General features: G+C 45.7%; 1 protein-coding gene across 1 annotated transcript in view; it reads left to right on the top strand.

Moving 5' to 3' along the window:
- The window catches only part of WHRN (whirlin), a 345,573-nt gene that overhangs the window by 136,231 nt on the left and 189,701 nt on the right, over positions 1-19,641 (top strand). Inside the window, 1 exon segment of the mRNA XM_053695486.1 lies at positions 16,240-16,439. Within this exon segment, the coding sequence (XP_053551461.1) occupies positions 16,240-16,439 (200 nt within the window).

Here is a 19,641-nt window from a genome sequence, read left to right on the forward strand (position 1 = left end):
TTAAAATACCTCTACCACTCCCCTCATCCCCCAGTCATTCTTTGCCTTTTGTTCCAGGAGGTTGGCAGAGAAGTGTCAGAAGTTTTTTCGATAGTCTTTTCTGGAGGGTAGTACTCTTTGGAATGGGACTGGAGTTTTAAGTAGTCCGGTCAGCCTTTCAGTGAGAGCATGGATGAAAGAGTCCGAAGATGAAGGGAGAGTCTTCCTGCGAAATCATCCTGGCTCAGATTAACAACTCCACAAGCAATCAGCGTTGACGAGTTTCACTGCCTGCTTTCTTCTCTCAAGTTCATGGCAGAAGCGACGCTACTATCTGTCACACTTGAAGGGCCGTGTTCCTGTTCCACGGCGTAGATTTTGGTAAAATTGTTTTATTTTACTTTCATCATGGATGTCTTGTAATTAAAATAGTTTATCCGAGAGGCTACAACCTCGCGGGCAAAACTTGAAATACAGGGTCTCAGTGAGGCTCCTTTTGTATCTTGGAATCAAGGGTTAATATCTCTGGGGGGGGGGGGTTATTGAACAGAGGTTTTTTTATTTTTTTATAATATTTTATTGAGGAAAATAGCTGTACAATCACAAGTATATTACAGTTATGCATTTACAATAATCACAGAAATTGCTACAGCATCATAGCACAACTGTCTCTATATAATATTCTGGTCTAACAAAACTATACCTGCGGTCTCATAATGTAAAAACAAAAAGCACATATTACCTTGTATTTTTTTTATGACTGTAAGCATCCCCTGATAATAATATCTGTGAGAAAAGAATAGATTCCCCACGTGTTAAATAGTGGCCACACTTGCACCACTCAATTAGTTGTTAGAAGTTAGTGTAGGGGAAGAAGGAGAAAGAAAATAAAAGGGAAAGAGGACCACTTAGTGAGCCATCTTATATGCTAATATAATATTTTATGGATTCCTCCTGAACTGTGGAGGACGGCTCTTGAACCCCAAAAAGTGTTAAGAACCTGGTGGAGGAGAGCTAGTAACTGATATGATCTTACATGGACCTAATATACAAAGAGAGTCCATATCCAATATGCCTAATATGAAATCTAGTAGGTTACTTGATAAAACATGTGACAACATTAGAGTTTTACACAACGTATGGAGCCGGTTATGGTTTATGCAATTATCACAATACTCCGATGCTGTCTAGTACTGGGGAATTGAAAAATGTAGAAGGAATTATAGGCAACTGTATACCGTTGATCAGCCTAATGGCTATAAAATATACATAGATAAAGGTGCCTAAATACCTCAATGTTGCATAAAAACTGGATAATATAGCTTAAAATGTGGCATTTTTATAGGTAGTTTTTAAATGATACTTAATACTGTGTGCATGATAAATTTGCTTATACAGGGTAATGGTGATATGATACCTAGGATTCGTCTGTGTCTCTCGATAAGACTCATAACTAATGTCTGTTTTAGGGGGCAGGCTGTGTTGAAGTGCAATTTGAAGTCATCCATTATCAGTGTCACTAGTATTTGAGTATAACTCAAGGTTTTAAATTATTCTTAGGTGTAGGATAGTCGCATTTTAGATGTTAAAGCATATCCATAATATGGGTACATAGATGTCAGGTTAACCAATGATGTAAACTCTTAGTATGTCAGGTACCTGTCAGTCTGTGTGTACCTTTAAGCAAACCTTATATAAGGCTACTCCTCCCCCTTCCACCTGCCAATTAATTCGTTTGAGTTACTGACCAAGCTACCTTGATGCAGAGACTCCTAACGCCCGGCAAAGCTAAACTTATTAACTTTCAGGATTACATTCCTAGCACTTATTAAGTGCCTTGACCCCATAACGGCTATCATCACAAAAGGGGTTACCTAAAGACTTATCTTTGGCTGAGAGAATTCTAAGCTACCTCTCTCCAAGTTCCGGACTTCACAGCCGCAACAAGAGTTATCACCAAAAGACAACTATATTTGAAAACCGCTGACTAAGAAGCTGTGCTTCCGACTTACTGGGTTTCCACTATCCGCTTGTTTGTTGTCAGCCGCTATCCGTCTCCCTCTGTTTCTGGCTGTCTGCCTCCCGTGTGCTCAGCGTGCTCAGAGCCTGTCAGCGTATCCAGCATCCTGATTGGGCAGGACGCACACACCCTCCACAGACGCTGCCGCTGCAGCTTCAAGCACTTCTCCCTTCACAGCACAACGGTCCTGTTTGTTACTCCTCTGTTGCCACAGACTTGAACGCAACTACTACCTGCTCATTGAGTAAGACTTTTACTACCCTCTAAACTGCTAACTAAGGCGTTTAGCCTCTGGACTACAACCAACTAATTGAATCCTGCTAATTTGGATAAGGCGCTCCTTGTACACTCTTTGCAGTTACCTTTGCTCAACCACATCTCTCATATTAACTGCTACCTGAGCGTTCCACAACCACACTCCTGTAACAAGTTAGCAGGAGCCTACCTCAAATACCTTAACACTACTCAAAATACTAGGTCTGCAGTTGAGATTCACTGCACACAGAACTTGACTCACACAGAACCTGACATAGTAAGGGGATCTAACTAGCAAACTAGTGTGATAATACTTCAAACAATTCGACAAAAGTAACATTCTGAAATCATATTACAACCATATTACTGGGAGTGGCTTTAGTGTATGCAGTAAAAATACTCAGTAGGTCTCGCAACTCATTGCAATTTCCTAATACTACCCAGTGCTCACTGACTTTCCTCCACTTAATGTGCACTATCTCGCTTCCTCCTCCTCTGCAGGCAGCACATTAACATATTCGGTAATAATGGGTTAAAATCAGAAATAGGAACTATATCCTAAGTTGTAACAGTGATGTGATCCACTCCCATGTATGGTGCAATAGTGAAAGTTTATTCTCATGTTAGGCATAGCAACCCTTTTGAAATAGTAGTTAAGTTGTTTTGAGTTGGGATATACAAACTGAAAAGTATACAGCGCCCCCTATATTGTTAAAAATTAGAGAATCTTAGCTTACCAAACCTATTGTACAGTTAATATATGGGAACAAGAGACAGCACACCTTGATGTAATACAGAACTACATAAGGATAATCACTTACAGAACTATAACTTATTTATGCAAACAGGCATACGTGTATATTAAATTGTCTCAAAATCCCCAAGGGATAGTGACTTGGAATACTCTTGGAGATATTGATGTCCTGTGTTAGATGTAAAACTCTAGGGTATGTTCATCACAATATTTATTACTAATTAGTTTAAAGAAGGGTAGCAGCAAACATCTCGACAGGATAGTTTTGAAAAAGTTAAACCTGGGAGCGGTATGATACCCCCGGCAAGACATCAACCTATCCCTGATCTGTGCATTGGTCAAGATCGTCATCCCACGTGGAGAGCTGCACTGCGTCCTGCAGGGTTTCAGTAAATAAGATCAGGTAAGAGTCGAGCAGGACCTTGATCTCTGCCAGAATCAAGTCCACCTTCTCCACAGGGGGATTGAGCATATAGTAATATGAGGAATCTGAGTTAGGTATTAGCAGCGCACTATTGGCACTGTGCTACGACTGAGGCCCGCAGGTGGTCAGTTGGGGGGGTTTAGTAGAGGCCGCAGTCTCTCAGTAAGCTCCAGAAGATTAGGCTTGCAGGAATCTTGAAAATCTAGGTATGAAATAGAAGAGCAGTTTCATCCAATTTATATTTTGTATACCACCAGCTTGGATGACAGCATAAATAGATGATATCATATAGATAAGCCTAGAAAGCTGGAGCAGCATTCAATCTTGCGACCTATCATGGCCGCTGCCCGGAAATCCCTCGAACAGGGTTTTTTTTATTTATGTTTGTTATCTGATTCTGTCGGCTAATGTGTAGTGATACTTGGGCTCATGGCTATTTCGGAACATAATGGCCTTTTGCAAGTGACGTGGCCTTTATGGTCGGGCGAGCTTTTTCATGGACTGCACGGTACATCTTGTGACCGGGCATAGTCATGTTCTGGCTCTCCATTTCCGCATTCCTGACCGTGTGGCAACGGAGAAATTCTGGTTCGCTGGTGTCTGGTTCATAGGAGGTGGTGAGTGCCCCAGCCATTGGGGGTGTAAGGTGCCATTTGCATTTTTCTTATTAGTCCTTTTTTTATCAATATCCCAGTTATGGAGGATTCTGATTTTTTGGAGATGGATGTCTCTGATTCTGATTCTACTTCTTGCAAAGAATATAAATTGTCCCGGGTGATACATGTCCATCAGTTATGTTCCAAATGCCGTTTTTAGAGGGGGTCTGCTGAGCCATACGCCTCTGGGGATTCTGTTTCCCGCGAGGCACGTTCCCTACAACCAACTCTTACTACGCATGCAGGTAACCCAAATGCGGCTTATCATTCTCTGGAGGGTGGCTTGTTTCCTCCGGAGGTTACGACACAGTTTCGCATGGCCATATCTTTGGTGCGTGCGCATTTACATCTCCCAGGAGTGCGTTTAAGATATTGTCCGTGTTCGGTTAACCAGGGCTCATCAGGCGTGGGATCCCTGGTCCAGTTCAGCCCTCTGGGGGGAATGACTGTCCCTGAGGCTTCAGGGGGTCAACCTTCGGGCCAGGGTCATTGTTTGCCCCGGCGGAGGTAAGTTATGCCTTTCGTTATAGACTGGCGTGCCTTTGTCTTCTACTGAGGCACGTTTTGGCGTTGCTGGAGGATCCCACCCTTAATGGGGTGGTGGACCCTTAGTCTTCCGATGCAGATGGCATGCACGATTAGACATAAGGGGATGAAGTAATCTTCTTATAGTCTTGTTTTCTTGAGTATCTTCCAGTTCTGAACTTGGAAGACTCGGTTTCCTGTTGGGCTGGTCCTGCAGGAGTGTCTGTTCTTCCTGGGCTATAACCTACAGGTTGCCTTATCTTTTATTTTTAATCCGGTAGGATGGATTTTATTTGGTTTAAAGCTCATGTTTGTTATAACATTCCTTTGGGAATTTTCTTCTCTGGGATTAATACTCGCGGTTTTGTGGTCGCACTGGTTACTTCTACACGAGGACGTGTTTTAGTCTTCTGCTGTCTGTTGTTGATCTCTCCCTCTTAAGAGGGTGACTGATGTAGCCTTGTCAGTAATGGGCCCTTGGTTTCAGGGTGGTCCTGACTGGGTACCAATCCTTCTGTTTTTGAGGCCTATTTCAGACATGTGGCGCCTGTTATGCCTGGCTGGTCCGGTAAGGGCGCTGAGTGGTTCCCACTACTATTTGTTTTTCTTTTACAAGTTTTCAGCTAGCATTCCGAGAGGATTTGATGATCCGTGGTTTGTCTAGGGGCATGGAGGATTGTGTTCAGTCCTCATTAGCCTTTCAATCTATTTGGCCGGGTCTCCGTTGAGATCCACTACGACATTCTCTGTTGTGTTCCTGCCTTATGTGCAGGAGGAGACAGATTGTTATGTACCTCTCTGTTACAGAAGCATTAGTTATTTTGTTGTGAAGAGCTTATTTCCCAGCAGCAATGCCTGAACCAGCAAGCCAGCGCCTAAGAAGGGCTCCAAGAAAACTGTAACAAGTTTCATTTCATAAAGAGTTAACTCTTTTTTTTTCAGCTTTTAGAAACTATTGTCTAATCACCTCTGGAGCCAGACTGCTAATTGATAAGATGAACTTGTAAACTTGTTATCTTAAGTACTGTAATCCTATTGTGGCCTGTCAAAGGACAGTGCTCTCTATCTAAATGTGTGATGGGGGATTTTGTGCTTCCCCCCCTCTCCCCCTGGGAGTGCCCTGTGTGCATGTAACCTTAATAAAAAGCAGGCTGGGCATCCCAGTCCTGAGTTCTTGTTTGACCCTCAATCGCAGCGTTGACTCGTTTTTGTGGGCAGAAGGGTATCCTAGCTGTACTACAGCTAAGGGAGATTATTCTATATTTGCGAGACTCATATAGAATACTATGGAAAGCAGCTTCTCCCCTCTTTAGCAATAGGGATCCAGGCTACTAAGCGGTCCATCTCTCAGCGAGACTAAGGGTAACCGTAACATTTGGCGGCAGCGGCGGGATTTTCCTGGATTTCCTAGGAGAGGTACAGAACGGAAAAATTGAAGCGTACAACCCTAAAGGATTTACTTGAAAGCAGAGGGGGGTACGCCAGCAACCGGCCGAGGAGAGAGCTGATCGCAGAATTGACCGAACTGGATCAGAGCTTCACAATGGCGGAAACACCGACCACGATTAGTGACGAAAAAACCAGGATTGTTCGGGAAAGGCTCTCATTATACGGGCCGAACCCCTCCATGGAATTGGTACAGCAGTTGATGGCGGAGGCGGACGAGGATATACGAGAGACTCGAGCCCACGAACTCAACCTAGCGAACGCACACCGCAATGCTGAAGCCCCGCAGGTAATCATCCCTGTCGAAAATGCTGGGAGGCCCAAGATACCCTATGCGGCATTTCGACCCTTCCTAGAGAGCGAGACAGGGATTGATGAATATTTGGCGGACTTCGAAAGGCAATGTGCCCTGCACCAGATTCCCAACAGAGAGTGGCCCACGATATTGTCTGGGAAACTATCCGGGCGAGCCCTGGAAGCCTTTCGTACTCTGGGTGCTGAGGAAGTGACACAGTATGAGCTAGTTAAGGAGACACTGTTGCGACGGTACGCTGTAACTCCGGACACGTATCGCCGACAGTTTCGGGGCACGGAAAAGAAGCCTAACGATACCCATATGGAATGGGCGCACCGAATGCGGAGAGCGGCAAATCACTGGCTGAGCGGAAGTAAAGCGGTGACTGGGGAGGAAATTTTACAATTGTTTCTCTTAGAACATTTTTATAATGGCATGGAACAGCAAGGGAAGGAATGGCTGCGAGACAGGCGGCCTTCTACCTTAGAAGAAGCAGCCAAATTGGCCGATGAACATTATGACTCCCGTCTTCACGAACCCATGAACTACCGAGCTCCAGCACGGGTCGAACCCAGAGAGGTTTACCGTGCACCCCCTCGTGCTGAATTCCGAGCCCTGGTGCCCACAGGGCCCGTCCGACACTCAGGACCACCCAATAACAGCTCTGAGCGTCCCAGACCGACTTGCCACCGATGCAAGCAACCAGGGCATTTCATGGCTATCTGCCCCCTTAATACGCACCAGACACCCAGGAATTACAATTACCCCTCTGGGTCCTATCGTCCGGCCCGGGCCCTCTGTGTTAACCAAGAGGCCCCTATGGAGGGATATGTGGGGCCGCTTCACGAGGCAGACCCTGTATATGCTGCCTCAGATAACCGCCAGCACCATCGGCAGAGGGTATGGCTCGAGGGGCGATCTACCGAGGGATTGCGAGACACAGGGGCTACTATCACGCTGGTACAGAGTCATTTGGTGCCAGAGCACAAGCGATCCGGACAGACTGTGGCCGTTAGAGTGGCGGGGGGGGATGTGTACAAAATTCCAACAGCTAAAGTGCATCTTGATTGGGGAGCGGGAAAGGGGGCTGTGAACGTGGGCCTAATGGATAATTTACCTGCCGAAGTACTACTGGGCAACGATTTGGGCCCCATGACTTCTGCCTATGCTCCAGTATGCAACAACGAGGCGGACCCAGTGACTACACGGGCCCAAGCCCGGACGGAGCGAGAGCTCTCACCAGTGCGGGAGACACAGGTAAGACCTACCCCGACCTTGCCTGACAGGTTAGGCCCCATACCCTGGGACACCCCAGATGCCTTCGAGGCAGAGTCTAAGACTGACCCGACCTTACAAAAGTACCGGGAACGAGCAGAGACCGGAGGGGGCGGGGCAGATAACGAAACATTCTTATGGGAAAAAGGGAAACTATACCGCTGGACAGAGAAAAGGGGACAGCGTAGGCGACAGCTGGTAGTGCCCCACAAATACCGTCAAGAAATCCTCAAAATAGGCCACGACATCCCCTTAGCAGGCCACCTAGCCGTTACCCGTACCCTACACCGCATTACTCACACGTTCTTTTGGCCAGGGGTGCACGCTGATGTTAGAACTTACTGTAACACCTGCGATGTGTGTCAACGAGTAGGAAGGCGAGGCGATCACCCTAAAGCCCAGCTAGTAAATATGCCCATTGTAGAGGAACCCTTCAGCCGGGTTGCTATTGACCTAGTGGGACCACTGGCTACCCCTAGTCCCTCCGGTAAGCGATACATTCTTACCGTAGTGGACTACGCTACCAGGTACCCAGAGGCTGTCGCCCTATCCAACATACAAGCGGATACGGTAGCGAATGCACTAGTACAGGTGTTCTCCCGGGTAGGATTTCCAAAAGAAATCCTATCCGACCGAGGCACCCAATTTACGGCTGAATTGACCCAACAACTCTGGCAGGTTTGCAAAATTAAGTCCCTCCTAAGCTCCCCATACCACCCCCAGACGAACGGGCTGTGTGAGAGGTTCAATGGGACCCTCAAGCAAATGCTCAAGACGTTCACTCAGGAATACCGAGACTGGGAACGCTTCCTGCCGCACCTCCTATTTGCTTATCGGGAGGTGCCCCAGGAAACGACAGGGTTCTCTCCCTTCGAGTTGCTCTACGGAAGAAAGGTACGGGGACCCCTAAACCTGATCCGGGAGCACTGGGAGGGAGAGATGGAGGCTGACGGTGTCCCAATTGTGCCATACGTGCTGGAACTCAGGGACCGAATGGAGCAATTAGCCAAATCCGTGCGGGCTAATCTCCAGTTGGCCCAGAGAAGACAGAAAGTATGGTACGATCGGGGGGCCCGAAAGAGAATCTTCACCATAGGACAAAAGGTGTTAGTACTTAAGCCGGTGAAGACAGACAAATTGCAGGCGTCCTGGCAGGGTCCCTACCAGATCGTAGAGAAAAGGGGAGACACCACTTATGTGATAGCTAGCTGCCACGACAACAATCTTAGAAAGACATTCCATGTAAACATGCTCAAGGAATATTTTGAGCGACCAGAGAACGTGACGGCCGTATGTTGTTCCCCTCAGGAAGACCCCGACAGTTTACCCATTCCAGACCTATTAGAAAAGAGCCTCCCCACAGGTATAGTGGCGCAGGTTCAGATAGGGGACCGACTTAGCCCCACTGAAAGGGAGCAGCTCAACCAACTCCTCCAGTCCAAACACCTCACCTTCTCCCCGAAGCCAGGGTACACTACTTTAACCACCCACCAGGTAGATACTCCGGGACAAGCTCCCTTGCGCCAGGCTCCGTACCGAATCCCCGAAGCAGTTAGGACAGGAATGAAGAAGGAGATCGATGAGATGCTCCAGCTCAGGGTAATTGAGCCCTCCGATAGTCCCTGGGCCTCCCCAGTTGTCTTGGTGCCCAAGAAAGATGGGACCACCCGGTTCTGCGTAGACTATCGGAGGCTCAATGAAAATACCGTGACGGACGCTTACCCTATGCCCAGGGTAGACGAGCTACTCGATCGTATAGCCAGGGGAAATTACCTGACCACTATTGACCTCTGCAAAGGTTACTGGCAGATTCCCCTGGCCCCGGAAGCTATCCCCAAGTCGGCATTCGTCACCCCATTCGGCTTATATCAGTTTAGGGTAATGCCGTTTGGGATGAAGAATGCCCCAGCTACATTCCAGCGCTTGGTGGATAGGCTCCTGGATGGCTTCCAGAGTTTTGCTTGCGCCTACCTGGACGACATAGCGATCCACAGTGAGTCCTGGGAGGACCACTTAGCTCATGTGGGAATGGTTCTGGATCAGATCCGGGCTGCTGGCCTGACTCTGAAGCCAGAAAAATGCCACTTTGGGATGGCCGAGGTACAGTACCTGGGTCACCGGGTGGGGTGTGGAAAGCAGCGACCAGAGCCGGCCAAAATAGAAGCTGTCGCCAATTGGCCCACCCCCATCACTAAGACTCAGGTCCTAGCCTTCCTGGGCACGGCAGGGTACTATAGACGGTTCGTACCAGACTACAGCACACTTGCCAAACCCCTGACTGACTTGACCAAGAAGAACTTACCTCGACAGGTCCTGTGGTCTCCCCACTGTGAAACGGCTTTCCAGGCTCTCAAAAATGCTCTAATTAACGCTCCTGTCTTGGCGGCCCCAGCCCTTAACAAACGTTTTATCGTCCATACCGATGCTTCCATGTTCGGGCTGGGAGCCGTCCTCAGCCAAGTAGGCGAAGATGGAGGGGAGCATCCAGTTGCCTACATCAGCCGGAAGCTCCTGCCCCGCGAAGTCAGCTATGCAGCGGTCGAAAAGGAGTGTTTGGCTTTGGTGTGGGCATTAAAGAAATTGACTCCCTATTTATATGGTCAGGAGTTCACTCTGGTCACCGACCATAACCCGTTGGTGTGGCTGAACCGGGTCTCTGGAGATAACGGCAGGCTATTACGTTGGAGCTTATCGTTGCAAACCTTCAATTTCACCATTACTTACAGACCTGGGAAACAGAATGGCAACGCCGACGGGTTGTCCAGACAAACCGACCTCAGCCCCGCATAACCAGCGGTCTGGACAGCCTTAGTCTGCCCCGAAAAGGGGTCAGACCGTGTCTGCCAGAGTGTTCCACAGAAAGGGAGCAATGTTACAGAAGCATTAGTTATTTTGTTGTGAAGAGCTTATTTCCCAGCAGCAATGCCTGAACCAGCAAGCCAGCGCCTAAGAAGGGCTCCAAGAAAACTGTAACAAGTTTCATTTCATAAAGAGTTAACTCTTTTTTTTTCAGCTTTTAGAAACTATTGTCTAATCACCTCTGGAGCCAGACTGCTAATTGATAAGATGAACTTGTAAACTTGTTATCTTAAGTACTGTAATCCTATTGTGGCCTGTCAAAGGACAGTGCTCTCTATCTAAATGTGTGATGGGGGATTTTGTGCTTCCCCCCCTCTCCCCCTGGGAGTGCCCTGTGTGCATGTAACCTTAATAAAAAGCAGGCTGGGCATCCCAGTCCTGAGTTCTTGTTTGACCCTCAATCGCAGCGTTGACTCGTTTTTGTGGGCAGAAGGGTATCCTAGCTGTACTACAGCTAAGGGAGATTATTCTATATTTGCGAGACTCATATAGAATACTATGGAAAGCAGCTTCTCCCCTCTTTAGCAATAGGGATCCAGGCTACTAAGCGGTCCATCTCTCAGCGAGACTAAGGGTAACCGTAACACTCTCTGTGCTGGGCTGCCTGGAAGGGTCTCCATTATCTTCTGCGCCTGCCTGTGGCAAAGCGGTTGTTCTCTGAGGCTCTGAAGGCAGTGATGAGTGTGAAAAGTCCCATAAACAGTTTCTGAAGGTCATTTGCTCAGACTTCTCTCAAAACACTTGTTAATGCACTGGTTCGTGGAACAAGTACCTTTTATTAGGAGAGGCAGCAGCCTGCTGCTCTGTGGCTTATTCGTCCAGCTGTTTGGAGAATAGTCTCTTCGTGTCGAGACTGTCAAGGAGAGTTGTGCCAGGTCTTTCTAGGATCTATGCATTTTTCTCTATTCCAAGTCCTAGGTTTTTTTTCTTGGAAGTGTATTATGTTGAAGGAGCGAACGGGTTGGCACCCGAGCTCTGTTGGAGTGGGTATTCCCCCATTCTTCCATTCCTTGGGGGGCTTGGGGTTGTGTTTGCTTCCCCGTCTATCAGACATGCCTGTCGCTTGGGCTGGTCCGGTGTTTGGAGCAGGATTGAGATCTGTTGCTCTGCTAATTTAGTCCTCGGGTCATCTAGGTTTGATGAGCCTTCCTTAGAGGGCTCTGCTTCTTTTCCACGTTTAGAATTTTGTGGGAAGGTCTGGAGGCGTCAGCTGGTTAGCTGGACATCTAGCAAGCTGTAGGTTAGGATTTGAACCTAGCCTTATCTGCTTTCCCTTGCTTTTATATATCAAAATTCTAGATTAATCTTCCAATGACAGCAGCGTGCAGCGTTCTGACTCTTCAGGTGTTGCCGTCAGGGGTTGTCCCTACCTGAGTTGCTGCATGACATTAACGGTTTCTGGGGTTCTCGTATTCAGTTACCTTCTAGGGTGCGGATGCACTTTATTTAGGGAAGATTCTCTTCTCTTTTTCATCTCTGGGTCTTGATCCTGTGCATTTTGAGCAAACTAGGGTTGGGTGTTGCTCCCTTGTTCTATGAGACCGGCTGGGTCTCGTTCGGCTTGGCCCTCAGGGTTTTTTGCCCTGTGTTCTTGAGGCTCGTTTGGGCCCTTTTTAAGGTTTTTGTTGTACCCTATTTAGGGTTCTCTGGTATCCTTTATGAATGTCTTCTCCGTGTCTTTCTCCTTTCGGGGTATACGGCTGTTTGTTCCCCTTCTTTAATAAGGGTTTGTTGTTTGGAGACCGACTGGCGGTTGATGGTGTCTCTTGGAGGCTGTTAGCTCAGTCGAGTCTAGTTCCTGCTGTCTCTAACAAGGCTTATGGGCTATCTGTGGGTCAGTGTCCTTGGGCCTTTTTCCTTTTTCAAAGTCTTTTTCTTAGTTTCGGACGAAGCTGGGTTTTTCGGTAGTATGGGTTTTAGGCCTGGTGCTCTCAGAATGGGCCGCCTTTTGTACCCTCCCGTTTTAGCATTCAGTGTCCTCTATAGCTTGGGTATTGTTTTCCCAAAAGTAATGAATACAGCTGTGGACTCTTTCCGTTTATGAAGAAAAACATAAATTATGCTTACCTGATAATTTCCTTTTCTTCAGACGGAAAGAGTCCACAGCTCCCCGCTCGTAATTTTTCTGGGGAGCTTCTATTATTTTTTATTCTTCTGGCACCTTTTCACCCTAAGCTTCTTCTACTGTTCCTTGGCAGAATGACTGGGGGATGGGGGAAGTGGGAGAGGTATTTAAACCTTTGGCTGGGGTGTTTTTGCCTCCTCCTGGTGGCCAGGATCTGAATTCCCAAAAGTAATGAATGCAGCTGTGGACTTTTTCCGTCTGAAGAAAAGGAAATTATCAGGTAAGCATAATTTATGTTTTTCCCTTCTCTCTCTCTCTCTCTCTCTCTCTCTCTCTCTCTCTCTCCCCCTCTCTCTATTTCTCCCTCTCTCTCTCCATCACATTCTCTCTCTCTCTCCATCACATTATCTCTCTCTCCATCACATTCTCTCTCTCATTCTCTCTCTCTCTCTCTCCCCCTCTTATTCTTTCTATCTGTGTTTCATTCTCTCTCTGTCCATTTTTCTCTGCATCTCTCCATCTCTCTCTTTTTCTCTATATGTCTCTCTCCCTTGTCTCCATCTCTGTTTCTCCCTCTCTCTGTCTGTGTTCTTGTCCCTCTCTCATTCTCTCTGTCCATATTTCTCACTGTATCTCTCTCTACACCTCTCTTGCCCTCTGTATCTGTCTCCCTAGCTCTCTCTCCATCTCTCTCTCCATCTCTGTCTCCTTGTCTTCTCTATTTCTATCTTTTTATCTCTCACACACCATCTCTGTCTCCTTGTCTTCTCTATTTCTATCTTTTTATCTCTCACACACCATCTCTGTCTCCTTGTCTTCTCTATTTCTATCTTTGTATCTCTCACACACCATCTCTGTCTCCTTGTCTTCTCTATTTCTATCTTTTTATCTCTCACACACCATCTCTGTCTCCTTGTCTTCTCTATTTCTATCTTTTTATCTCTCACACACCATCTCTGTCTCCTTGTCTTCTCTATTTCTATCTTTTTATCTCTCACACACCATCTCTGTCTCCTTGTCTTCTCTGATTCTATATTTTTATCTCTCACACACCATATCTGTCGCCTTGTCTTCTCTATTTCTATATTTTTATCTCTCACACACCATCTCTGTCTCCTTGTCTTCTCTATTTCTATCTTTTTATCTCTCACACACCATCTCTGTCTCCTTGTCTTCTCTATTTCTATCTTTGTATCTCTCACACACCATCTCTGTCTCCTTGTCTTCTCTATTTCTATCTTTTTATCTCTCACACACCATCTCTGTCTCCTTGTCTTCTCTGATTCTATATTTTTATCTCTCACACACCATCTCTGTCTCCTTGTCTTCTCTAGTTCTATCTTTTTATCTCTCACACACCATCTCTGTCTCCTTGTCTTCTCTATTTCTATATTTTTATCTCTCACACACCATCTCTGTCTCCTTGTCTTCTCTATTTCTATCTTTTTATCTCTCACACACCATCTCTGTCTCCTTGTCTTCTCTATTTCTATATTTTTATCTCTCACACACCATCTCTGTCTCCTTGTCTTCTCTATTTCTATCTTTTTATCTCTCACATACCATCTCTGTCTCCTTGTCTTCTCTATTTCTTTATTTTTATCTCTCACACACCATCTCTGTCTCCTTGTCTTCTCTTTTTCTATATTTTTATCTCCCACACACCATCTCTGTCTCCTTGTCTTCTCTATTTCTATCTTTTTATCTCTCACACACCATCTCTGTCTCCTTGTCTTCTCTATTTCTATCTTTTTATCTCTCACATACCATCTCTGTCTCCTTGTCTTCTCTTTTTCTATATTTTTATCTCTCACACACCATCTCTGTCTCCTTGTCTTCTCTATTTCTATCTTTTTATCTCTCACACACCATCCCTGTCTCCTTGTCTTCTCTTTTTCTATCTTTTTATCTCTCACACACCATCTCTGTTTCCTTGTCTTCTCTATTTCTTTATTTTTATCTCTCACACACCATCTCTGTCTCCTTGTCTTCTCTATTTCTATCTTTTTATCTCTCACACACCATCTCTGTCTCCTTGTCTTCTCTATTTCTTTATTTTTATCTCTCACACAACATCTCTGTCTCCTTGTCTTCTCTATTTCTATCTTTTTATCTCTCACACACATCTCTGTCTCCTTGTCTTCTCTAGTTCTATATTTTTATCTCTCACACACCATCTCTGTCTCCTTGTCTTCTCTATTTCTATATTTTTATCTCTCACACACCATATCTGTCGCCTTGTCTTCTCTATTTCTATATTTTTATCTCTAACACACCATCTCTGTCTCCTTGTCTTCTCTAGTTCTATATTTTTATCTCTCACACACCATCTCTGTCTCCTTGTCTTCTCTATTTCTATCTTTTTATCTCTCACACACCATCTCTGTCTCCTTGTCTTCTCTTTTTCTATCTTTTTATCTCTCACACACCATCTCTGTCTCCTTGTCTTCTCTATTTCTTTATTTTTATCTCTCACACACCATCTCTGTCTCCTTGTCTTCTCTATTTCTATCTTTTTATCTCTCACACACCATCTCTGTCTCCTTGTCTTCTCTATTTCTTTCTTTTTATCTCTCACACACCATCTCTGTCTCCTTGTCTTCTCTATTTCTTTCTTTTTATCTCTCACACACATCTCTGTCTCCTTGTCTTCTCTAGTTCTATATTTTTATCTCTCACACACCATCTCTGTCTCCTTGTCTTCTCTATTTCTATCTTTTTATCTCTCACACACCATCTCTGTCTCCTTGTCTTCTCTATTTCTTTATTTTTATCTCTCACACACCATCTCTGTCTCCTTGTCTTCTCTATTTCTATCTTTTTATCTCTCACACACATCTCTGTCTCCTTGTCTTCTCTAGTTCTATATTTTTATCTCTCACACACCATCTCTGTCTCCTTGTCTTCTCTTTTTCTATCTTTTTATCTCTCACATACCATCTCTGTCTCCTTGTCTTCTCTATTTCTATATTTTTATCTCTCACACACCATCTCTGTCTCCTTGTCTTCTCTATTTCTATCTTTTTATCTCTCACATACCATCTCTGTCTCCTTGTCTTCTCTATTTCTATATTTTTATCTCTCACACACCATCTCTGTCTCCTTGTCTTCTCTATTTCTATCTTTTTATCTCTCACACACCATCTCTGTCTCCTTGTCTTCTCTATTTCTATCTTTTTATCTCTCACATACCATCTCTGTCTCCTTGTCTTCTCTATTTCTATATTTTTATCTCTCACACACCATCTCTGTCTCCTTGTCTTCTCTTTTTCTATCTTTTTATCGCTCACACACCATCTCTGTCTCCTTGTCTTCTCTATTTCTATCTTTTTATCGCTCACACAGCATCTCTGTCTCCTTGTCTTCTCTATTTCTATCTTTTTATCTCTCACACACCATCTCTGTCTCCTTGTCTTCTCTATTTCTATCTTTTTATCTCTCACATACCATCTCTGTCTCCTTGTCTTCTCTATTTCTATCTTTTTATCTCTCACATACCATCTCTGTCTCCTTGTCTTCTCTATTTCTATCTTTTTATCTCTCACATACCATCTCTTTCTCCCTCTCTCTTGCCCTTGTTCACTGCTACTCCAACAATTCTCCACGCCTCATTCTCTCATCCTTTTTGTCTTTCATCCCTCTACCATCTCTCACCTTTTTATTTTCTCTCTTTATTCTCTATATAGGTGGGAGATCAGATTCTGGAAGTGAATGGACTCAGCTTCCTGTCCATCCCACATGATGAAGCAGTCCGTATTCTTCGCTCCTCTCGCCACCTCATGATGACGGTGAGAGACGTTGGTCGCATACCTCATGCTCGGACAGTTGTTGATGAGACTCAGTGGCTGAGCAGCTCTCACACTAGCAATCCCGTCCTTACCAAGGGGTGAGTAGAGGAGAAACTCACTACATTATCAGATATGTATGAATTAAGGTTTCTCTCTCAATCAGTAATATCTGTTCATGAAATATGCAATTAATTATTTCATATCATATTGGTTCAGCACCCTGGATAGCGCTTGCTGATTGGTGGTTACATTTAGCCACCAATCACCAAGCGTTACCCAGGTGCTGAACCAAAAATGGGCCAGTTCCAAAGTTTTATATTCTTGCTTTTCGAATAAAGATACCAAGAGAACAATGAAAAATTGATAATAGGAGTAAACTAGAAAGTTGCTTAAAATTGCTGCTCTTTCTGAATCATGAAAGAAAAAATGTGGATTTAGTGTCCCTTTAAGTGTGTGACTGTGTGTATATGACAGGATGTGCCGTGCACAGTGTGTGACTGTGTGTATATGACAGGATGTGCCGTGCACAGTGTGTGACTGTGTGTATATGACAGGATGTGCCGTGCACAGTGTGTGACTGTGTGTATATGACAGGATGTGCCGTGCACAGTGTGTGACTGTGTGTATATGACAGGATGTGTCGTGCACAGTGTGTGACTGTGTGTATATGACAGGATGTGCCGTGCACAGTGTGTGACTGTGTGTATATGACAGGATGTGCCGTGCACAGTGTGTGACTGTGTGTATATGACAGGATGTGCCGTGCACAGTGTGTGACTGTGTGTATATGACAGGATGTGCCTTGCACAGTGTGTGACTGTGTGTATATGACAGGATGTGCCTTGCACAGTGTGTGACTGTGTGTATATGACAGGATGTGCCGTGCACAGTGTGTGACTGTGTGTATATGACAGGATGTGTCGTGCACAGTGTGTGCCTGTGTGTATATGACAGGATGTGCCGTGCACAGTGTGTGACTGTGTGTATATGACAGGATGTGCCGTGCACAGTGTGTGACTGTGTGTATATGACAGGATGTGCCGTGCACAGTGTGTGACTGTGTGTATATGACAGGATGTGCCGTGCACAATGTGTGACTGTGTGTATATGACAGGATGTGCCGTGCACAGTGTGTGACTGTGTGTATATGACAGGATGTGCCGTGCACAGTGTGTGACTGTGTGTATATGACATGATGTGCCGTGCACAGTGTGTGATTGTGTGTATATGACAGGATGTGCCTTGCACTATGTGTATATGACAGGATGTGCCGTGCACAGTGTGTGACTGTGTGTATATGACAGGATGTGCCGTGCACAGTGTGTGACTGTGTGTATATGACAGGATGTGCCGTGCACAGTGTGTGATTGTGTGTATATGACAGGATGTGCCGTGCACAATGTGTGACTGTGTGTATATGACAGGATGTGCCGTGCACAGTGTGTGATTGTGTGTATATGACAGGATGTGCCGTGCACAGTGTGTGATTGTGTGTATATGACAGGATGTGCCGTGCACAATGTGTGACTGTGTGTATATGACAGGATGTGCCTTGCACTATGTGTATATGACAGGATGTGCCGTGCACAGTGTGTGATTGTGTGTATATGACAGGATGTGCCGTGCACAATGTGTGACTGTGTGTATATGACAGGATGTGCCTTGCACTATGTGTATATGACAGGATGTGTCGTGCACAGTGTGTGACTGTGTGTATATGACAGGATGTGCCGTGCACAGTGTGTGACTGTGTGTATATGACAGGATGTGCCGTGCACAGTGTGTGATTGTGTGTATATGACAGGATGTGCCTTGCACTATGTGTATATGACAGGATGTGCTGTGCACAGTGTGTGACTGTGTGTATATGACAGGATGTGCCGTGCACAGTGTGTGACTGTGTGTATATGACATGATGTGCCGTGCACAGTGTGTGACTGTGTGTATATGACATGATGTGCCGTGCACAGTGTGTGATTGTGTGTATATGACAGGATGTGCCTTGCACTATGTGTATATGACAGGATGTGTCGTGCACAGTGTGTGACTGTGTGTATATGACAGGATGTGCCGTGCACAGTGTGTGACTGTGTGTATATGACAGGATGTGTCGTGCACAGTGTGTGACTGTGTGTATATGACAGGATGTGCCGTGCACAGTGTGTGACTGTGTGTATATGACAGGATGTGTCGTGCACAGTGTGTGACTGTGTGTATATGACAGGATGTGCCGTGCACAGTGTGTGACTGTGTGTATATGACAGGATGTGCCGTGCACAGTGTGTGACTGTGTGTATATGACAGGATGTGTCGTGCACAGTGTGTGACTGTGTGTATATGACAGGATGTGCCGTGCACAGTGTGTGACTGTGTGTATATGACATGATGTGCCGTGCACAGTGTGTGACTGTGTGTATATGACAGGATGTGCCGTGCACAGTGTGTGATTGTGTGTATATGACAGGATGTGCCGTGCACAGTGTGTGACTGTGTGTATATGACAGGATGTGCCGTGCACAATGTGTGACTGTGTGTATATGACAGGATGTGCCGTGCACAGTGTGTGATTGTGTGTATATGACAGGATGTGCCGTGCACAGTGTGTGACTGTGTGTATATGACAGGATGTGCCGTGCACAATGTGTGATTGTGTGTATATGACAGGATGTGTCGTGCACAGTGTGTGACTGTGTGTATATGACAGGATGTGCCGTGCACAGTGTGTGACTGTGTGTATATGACAGGATGTGCCGTGCACAGTGTGTGACTGTGTGTATATGACAGGATGTGTCGTGCACAGTGTGTGACTGTGTGTATATGACAGGATGTGCCGTGCACAGTGTGTGACTGTGTGTATATGACAGGATGTGTCGTGCACAGTGTGTGACTGTGTGTATATGACAGGATGTGCCGTGCACAGTGTGTGACTGTGTGTATATGACATGATGTGCCGTGCACAGTGTGTGACTGTGTGTATATGACAGGATGTGCCGTGCACAGTGTGTGATTGTGTGTATATGACAGGATGTGCCGTGCACAGTGTGTGACTGTGTGTATATGACAGGATGTGCCGTGCACAATGTGTGACTGTGTGTATATGACAGGATGTGCCGTGCACAGTGTGTGACTGTGTGTATATGACAGGATGTGCCGTGCACAGTGTGTGACTGTGTGTATATGACAGGATGTGCCGTGCACAGTGTGTGATTGTGTGTATATGACAGGATGTGTCGTGCACAGTGTGTGACTGTGTGTATATGACAGGATGTGCCGTGCACAGTGTGTGACTGTGTGTATATG

This window comes from Bombina bombina, chromosome 12 (assembly GCF_027579735.1).
Source record: "Bombina bombina isolate aBomBom1 chromosome 12, aBomBom1.pri, whole genome shotgun sequence".
In the NCBI taxonomy this organism is placed as follows: domain Eukaryota; kingdom Metazoa; phylum Chordata; class Amphibia; order Anura; family Bombinatoridae; genus Bombina; species Bombina bombina.